Source organism: Etheostoma spectabile, chromosome 6, assembly GCF_008692095.1.
Source record: "Etheostoma spectabile isolate EspeVRDwgs_2016 chromosome 6, UIUC_Espe_1.0, whole genome shotgun sequence".
Classification (NCBI taxonomy): Eukaryota; Metazoa; Chordata; class Actinopteri; order Perciformes; family Percidae; genus Etheostoma; species Etheostoma spectabile.
The window spans coordinates 24,638,252-24,646,203 of NC_045738.1; the positions used below are offsets into that span (position 1 = coordinate 24,638,252).

The window sequence follows — 7,952 nt, forward strand, 5'->3', positions numbered from 1 at the left end:
CGCCTCGGCGTGACCAACTATGGAAGCTCCAAAGACACCATGTCTGTCCGTGACAGACAGGTCGAACTGTGCTGGGGCCACGCCCCCTCATATATCACAGTCGACCCTCCTTACAAATCATTCTCGCTTTCTTCCCGTGAAGAAACTTTAAGCTCCCTCAGCGCTTCTGGGCTAGTTTGGTTGGTTATCTGCTAAACAGTTCACAGACGGACCGTTAAGGACCACGTCGCCGAACGCAGTTTCCCGACCCGTCTGGATTTTGCTGAGTAAGTACTTCGATTGAAGTTTCACCTGTAATTACACAGTTAAAGCAGTGTCCGCGCACGGCGAACTGTCTTTTCTGCCAGCTAGTCGGTATTTGCTTATCGGCTGCTAGCGGTGTCCTCTTATACCCTTTGGCTAATGCGTTACGGCGAGCCCCCTGAGTGTTTGGTTAGCATTTACTTGGTAACCGAACGTGTACGGGAGTGAGCTAACGTGTTACGACGGGCTAACTCTTTCGGTATAAGGTTAAAGTTAGCGCGGGCTAAACCCCGGGTGTTACTTTATCTGACAGGCTAACGTGTTACAACGCGCCTGTAAGGGCTGTATATTTACGCCGTCTTTTCTTCCTTTCCAGTATGTCCTCAGCAGCGGCCCCCACCAAAGGGCCGGAGCCGAAGGCGAGTGAGGCTGTATCCCGCCCGTGCCCCGCGTCATGCGGGGCATCCATATCGGGCAGGGACCCTCACCCGATGTGCATAGCCTGCATGGGCGCTAAACACGCTCAGTCGGCGCCGGCTGACCCCCAGTCGTGCGCCCACTGTGCAGCTATGTCGGAGAAAATACTGGAAAGACGGCTGAGAGTGGCCGTGGCTAACAGTCAGGACCCATGTCTGTCGGGAGCCACCCCTAAGGCCACAAGCAGCACCCATCTGCCGCGAGCTACAGGTAGCTGGGCGGACATGATGGACGAGGAATCCCCGGTCATGCCTCCACTTTTCGAGGACCTCCTCGAAGTGGGCCCGGGCGGTGAGGACTCGGATGGTGATGCAATCTCCGATCTCCTCGAGGGAATGTGGAGTCTTCCAAGAGGAGGAAGACTCCACATTCCCCATTCCCCAATCAAGGCCCCCTAGTGCATCCGATACTGCTCCCCCAGTGGACAGTAACTTGTACGAGGTCTGTAAACGGGCAGCGGCTAAATTGGGAATACAATGGCCGGCAGCCCAGGACCCCGAGGGGGCGGTGAGAGACCTGTATGATGGCAAGAGGCTCCCACCAGCCCAGCCACCGGAAAAGCAGCTTCTGCCGGCTGCTGCCCTGTATGAAGGAGATGAGCCGGTTCTGGTCAAGCCTTTTAGAGTAGGCTCCCAACCAGGGCTGCTCTAAGCTGGAGATCTTCGGGATGGGTGAACTGGGGCTGGCCGAACCCCCGCGGTGGAGCCTCAGTGGCTCACCACCTCCACCCAAACCGCCGCTCTCTCTCAGCCTCCCACAGCATTCCTCTGCCTACCAAGACAGAGCGGCTCACCGCCTCTATGTTCAAGGATGTACAGTTAGCAGCGCGTCAGTCTGCTCCCTAATGCAAGACACTGCTGGCTGCATACCAGGCGGAAATCTGGAGGACATGGGCCGCCAGCTGGACTCAGGGCACCACAACCCGTTCTCTGGGACGAAATCTGTGTGTGAATGACCTGGTGCTGCGCGTCCTCACGGGTGCAGTGCGGCTGCCCGTGTGATGGGCTCGCAGTCGCAGGTGAGAGGGCCTTATGGCTGAACCTGTCAGGCCTGAGTGACACACAGAAGGCGGGAGTCATGGACGCAACATATGACCCCACCAAAGGTCTATTTGGCCCAGCTCTGGAGAAGATGAGAGAGGCCAGCACCCTCAGAAAACAGGAGGGTGAAGCCTTCGACCTCTGCCTGCCCCGGAGGCACACACCCCGTCCCCAGCAGGGACAGAGAGGTAGCTTTGCTGCGCCGACAGCAAAAGTAGCGCGCAGCGCTACAAGGCCACAGAGGCAGGCCACTGGTCCACAGACTAGCCAGCAGTCTCGGTCAGACAATTCCAAGCCATGGGGGAAACACTCCTTTGCGGCTGTAGCAGCAAAGAACCGCCACTCCCATCCCGGAGAAGGGAAAAAGAAGCGGCCATCCTAACCCCCCCAGCTTCTCCCTCCACCCCTCCTACAAAGAGGAGGAAGGTTGGAGAGGTAGAGCAAAGCCCCGAGGTTTGTGGTTCGGGGGCCCTGGTGTTACACAGTTCTCCAGGGGACCCCTCTCAGTTTCTCTCCCTCCTCAGCCAAGAGGAGGAGAGTCAGGGGCAGAAAGTGTTAAAGTGTCACCAAGCACTTTTACCATGTTCAAAAGGGAAACAAATAAAGCATGCATTTTCGCATCCAGGTGTAAAGCCAAGGGCGAAATGCTTCCCCCAAAACAAATAAAATAACACCCATGACAAACCTAGCCATCAGGTCCTGCAGGGGGAGCTCTCGCTCCTCCCAGGGGAGATCCTCTCGCTCCTCCTGGCCAGGGAGGTGACGTCACTGCAATGCGCCTACAAGGGTCCACTCTCTGTCCGAGCGGACAGATGGCGCGCATGCGCAGTTCACTCATGGGTTCTATCCACTGTTTGTCAGGGTTACAGACTGCAGTTTGCTATGAAACCACCCAGATTCAACGGTGTGTTAGTTTCTATGGCAAACGGGGATGCGGCACAAGTCCTACAGGACGAGATAACATCCCTATTAAACAAACAAGCGATCAGAGCTGTGCCGAGCGAGGAAACGCATCAGGGGTTTTACTCCCGCTATTTCCTCATTCCCAAGAAAGGGAGCTCGTTGCTTCGCCCGATTTTGGATCTCCGTGTGTTAAACAGACATCTACGAAAATACACATTCAGGATGTTAACACACAAAGTGCTCTGTCGTTCAATCCGCCCGGGGGATTGGTTTGTAACGATAGATCTTTCAGATGCATATTTCCACATCGCCATTTATCCTGCACACAGGAAATTTCTCAGGTTTGCGTATCAGGGCAGAGCCTACGAATACCAAGCCATCCCATTCGGGCTGTCATTAGCACCGAGGGTGTTCACCAGGTGTGTGGAGGCGGCGCTGTCTCCGTTGAGGAACAGCGGTATCAGAATATTTTCGTACATAGACGACTATCTGGTCTGCTCCCACTCTCGGGAGCAGGCTGTCAGAGATTCCACTACGGTGATAACTCATCTCAGGGATCTGGGGTTCAACATAAACTGGGCGAAGAGCCGAGTGGAACCCGCGCAATGTACGGAGTATTTGGGTCTCAAAATAAACTCCCTCTCTTATCGCGTCACGCTATCGGAGGAGACTGCGTCTCTGGGGCACTGCCTTCCCTTTCCGGCTGAGCAAAGCCGTGCCATTCAATTATGCCTGCGCCTGCTCGCCTGGGCTTCAACATGTCTGTGGTACACTTGGGTGCTAATGATGAGAGATTTTCAGCGTTGGGTGGCAGCATTACACATGTGCCCACGCAGTCACCTCAACCGCGAGGGTGAAAATAACGCTAGCGTGCATAGCAGCCCTTCACCCTGGAGAGACCGGTGACTCTCGCGTCAGGTGTCCCGCTTGGGGCGGTGTCATCCAGGGTACCATGACAACGGCGCGTCCCTGTCAGGATGGGAGCGACGTTGGTGGGAGAACAGTGATGGCACATGGAGCCGGAGATTAGCCCAGGCTCACATAAATGTCTTGGAGCTTAGGGCATGTTTCTGGCTCTGAAACATTTCCTGCACTTTCTCCAAGGTCGTCATGTTTTAGTGAAAACGACATTCCACAGTGGTCGCATCACAACCGCCGGGCCACTCGCTCACTGCAGCTACACATGTTAGCTTGCAGGGTGATTTTGTGGAGCAGTGTGAGACTGCTGTCTCTCCGAGCAACCACGTGCCGGGCGTTTTAAACGAGGGCAGATCTCCTGTCACGGGGGAATCCTCTGTACGGAGAGTGGACTCCCCCCACAAGTGGTGGAACAGTCTGGCGGAGATACGGTCGGCAGCCGTAGATCTCTTCGCCTCGCAGGAAAACCACATGTCCAATGTTCTTCCTCGTCAGACGTAAATGCACCGCTGGGTGTGGACGCTCTAGCTCACCCGTGGCCAAACGTGCTGCTCTATGCATTTCCCCCCCTCAGTCTCATCTCTCCCACTCTGGCGAGGGTGAGAGGGCAGGGCCTATCGTTAATCCTGATAGCGCCGCGGTGGCCATCCAAGCACTGGTTGGCGGAGATAATACGCTCCTGGTGGGAGAGCCATGGCCTCTCCCATACGCAGACCTCCTCTCCAAGCGGGCGGGGAAATTACCACCCCCACCCGACTGCGTACGCTCTGCTTGGCCCGTGAGAGGTGGAACCTATGCATCAGGCCTGCCAAGCGGTCAGGCACCATTCAGAGCGCAAGGCCGCGTCCACCCCGCTCTCTTTACAGCGGAAAGTGGCGGGTTTTTGGGGTGGTGTGAACGTGAGGATACAATCCCTTTTCAGTGTTCTGTGGTGGACCTCTGTGTTTCCTACAGTACCTGATGAAGGAGAGCTTTCTCCACAATTAAGGTGTACTTGGCTGCTGTCTCAGCCTGCCACGTGGGTTTTGGGGATAAGCCCGCGGGGCAACATCCCTTGGTTTGTCTTTCATGAAAGGGGCACGTCGCAACTCCCAGTTTCCAGGCCCCTGGTTCCTCTATGGGACTTATCGGTCGTGTTGGACGCCCTCTCTCATCACCCATTTGAGCCTATGGAGGCGGTGGGGATGAAGTTTGTCTCTCTTAAAACAGCTTTGCTCTTGGCTTTAACCACTGCAAAGCGAATGAGTGATTTACAGGCTTTGTCTGTTCAGCAAACCTGTCTCCAGTTTGCCCCAGGGCTCTCTAGAGTCTGTTTGCGGCCCAACCCAGCATTTGTGCCTAAAGTGGTGGAGTCAGCCTACAGGTGCCCCTCAGTGGAGCTCCGGGCTTTCCACCCGCCTCCGTTCTGCTCAGAAGAGGAGAGAAGGCTTCACATGTTGTGCCCTGTCCGGGCCCTGCACATGTATGTGAGTCGGACAGCTGTGTTCAGAAAAGCTGATCAGCTGTTCGTGTCCTGGGCTACACCCCACAAGGGTAAGCCGTTGTCCCGCCAGAGGCTGTCCCACTGGATTGTGGAGGCCATATCATTGGCCTATGAGTGTAAAGGTTTGCAGGCCCCGCGGGGTCTGAGAGCTCATTCAACGAGAGGCATGGCCACTTCATGGGCCCTTTTCAGGGGTGTTTCAGTGGCAGAAATTTGTGCGGCAGCAAGCTGGGCTACGCCTCACACTTTTGTGAGGTTCTACAGGCTCGATGTTTCCGGACCGTCCCTGGCACAGGCTGTGCTGGAGGTGACGGCGCCCGGTTGGTGTGTCTCCGCTTCATGTTATTTGGCTTCGGGAGATTCAGGCAATCCGGGAGTGGTCTATATCTCCCATAGTGAAACACCGAACAGTTAGAAAAAGAACTTTAGGTTACTTAACGTAACCCCGGTCTTTGATAACAGAGTGAGTGTTTCACCAACATGTCTCCTTGCAGAGACAGGAAGAAACCTATCTGGAATGATTTGTAAGGAGCCTCGACTGTGATTATATAAGGGGGCGTGGCCCCAGCCACGTTCGACCTGTCTGTCACGAGACACGTGGTGTCATTGGAGCTTCCATAGTTGGTCACGCTGAGCGATTCCCATATTGAACACCATCACCTCTGTTATCAAAGAACCGGGGTTACGTTAAGTAACCTAAAGTTTTTACTGCAGTTTGTGACCATTTACGGCCACTTGCCTGTTTACGTCAGCGCTCTGGTTGTTGTACAAAACCAACCAGCCAACAGTTTGCAGCACTGCGGTAGAGAGGCATGGCCAAAAGCAGTGCCAACCTTTTCAAGAAGCTGGTTGAAGTAATGAAAGAGGGTGGCTGTGTTCGCACAGTCCAACAAGTCCGCCACTGCTGGAAACTTACTTAAAAACCTTTAAAAAAAAATCCTGGTATGCACAGCTGAATGTAAATGGGAATATTAGCAGAATATGCACTTTCATTAGCCATGGAACAAGCTTAGTAGGAATATTGTTGTTTTCACATTAAAGGAAAAAACTAAATAATATGTGCATGTAAACGTAGTCATTGCACACTGTAAACATGGTTGTTAGCGTGCTGTGTCCAACCAAAGCCATGTTTTATCTTCTAGATGTATACATTCATTTGTCCTACCATCTCCTTCTCAGTAGTACACCAGTTGGTGTTTTATCTGAGAGTGAACTGTTAAAATACAACAGATCAGTACTGTATTTTGCTCTGTTGGGAAGGTAAATGCTTTGCAACAGTTGTATCTGCTCTGACCATGTTTTTTTTTCAGATAACCCCAAGGCTGTTGTTGCAAATCTTACAGTAAGTGTCAGGCTTGAATGGAAAATATACTGTGTGAACAAGTGAAAAAGTACTGATTGAGAATTTAGTACATTTGGATAAGAAGAGAGATTCTACTGTTATTGAACAGAGAATGTGGACAGTATTGAGTGGTGACGTGTCTGTCTCCTGTTTGATTGGCTCTTACAGGTTAAAAATGATTGTTTCTTTGTTTCAGTGTAAAAAGGCAGACCAGCACTTTAAGCCGTACTTGAAGCAGCACCTGCCTAAGAGACTGCACTACGCCAACAACCGACGCATCGAAGACATTCACCTGCTGGTGGAGAGGAAGTGGCACGTTGCCAGGTACAGTAGCACCACTACAACAGGAAGCACAAAGAACCAGACCCACACAGGATCTGCAGATTTTTTTAAAATGTTTTCAGCAGTGAGAACAAAAATCTTCTTGAAATACAATACAATATTAATTGGTATCACAAAGTCTGCCACAATTAGATCTGATTTGATTCAGAAGCCTGCGATTGCTATGAGTTGATATAATTAAATTGATTAATTTAACACAATCAGTTTATTTATTACTGTATTTATCAACTCAACAAAAGCAACTAAAATATGATTTGACAATTTGACTGCTGAGCTAAAAAAGATAAATATAAAGTGGGCATCTCAAAATTAAAGTGCATCTGAAGGATGATAGGAACCTGTAACCGTTAACTGCAGCTCATGCCCTCTATCTCCCCCTTTCCTGTCTATCTGCTCAGTTAAAAAAAATATATTGACACATTTAAAAATATACATATTTTTACTTTGCATTGATTATTTTGGAATCATTGAATCAATTAATCGATCCACATCAGTGTAAGTTACATCCCTACCAACCTGACACACGTCAGGTTGATAACTTATTATTGATTTAGCCCCCGTAATCATTTTTATTTTTTAAAGACGTTTTCCAGAAATTCTACAGTACCAGGAAGGGCTCTAATGCTCTGTGCAGTCAGTGTAGATGTGGCATTTTCAGCCCACGCGTCACTGAAGCTTTTTATTGCACATCTTGCTTTACTTACTTACTACTTACTATGTCAATGTGGGCTGCTACCAACGCATCATTAACACATGTAGTGCTGAAAAGTTTTAGGATATGCAGTTCCAATCCACACCCGTGTAAAAAACAAAACAAACACCACATCTTTTTCCAAAAGTGCAGCTGCTAAACCGTTAATACTTGCTAAAATCAACTCTGACAGGCGTTTGATGTAGAGCAGTTACGAAACTTACTGCAGTGATTCAGGGACACAAAGTAAACCATGAAGTCATCAGGACGGAAAGTGAAAACAAACCACCTCGGCAGACAACACTACACACACACACACACACACATATATACGTACACATACGTTTGTGTGTGTGTGTGTGTGTATATATGTGTGTGTAGTGTTGTCAGTCGAGGTGGTTTGTTTTCACTTTCAGTGAGCTCTTTGAAAGAGATCTTTGAGGTTTCTGTGCAGCTCACCATATAGACAGACGGTCTAATCATTGGCACCGGTGCTTTGAGCAGTGTCAGAGC

General features: G+C 50.9%; 1 protein-coding gene across 4 annotated transcripts in view; it reads left to right on the top strand.

Moving 5' to 3' along the window:
• The window catches only part of enpp2 (ectonucleotide pyrophosphatase/phosphodiesterase 2), a 69,741-nt gene that overhangs the window by 49,693 nt on the left and 12,096 nt on the right, over nucleotides 1-7,952 (top strand). For all 4 annotated transcript variants that reach the window (XM_032517946.1, XM_032517948.1, XM_032517945.1 and 1 more), the window contains 2 exons: nucleotides 6,375-6,406; nucleotides 6,603-6,730. In XM_032517946.1, coding sequence (XP_032373837.1) covers nucleotides 6,375-6,406; nucleotides 6,603-6,730 — 160 coding nt within the window. The remainder of the gene's footprint in view (nucleotides 1-6,374; nucleotides 6,407-6,602; nucleotides 6,731-7,952) is intronic.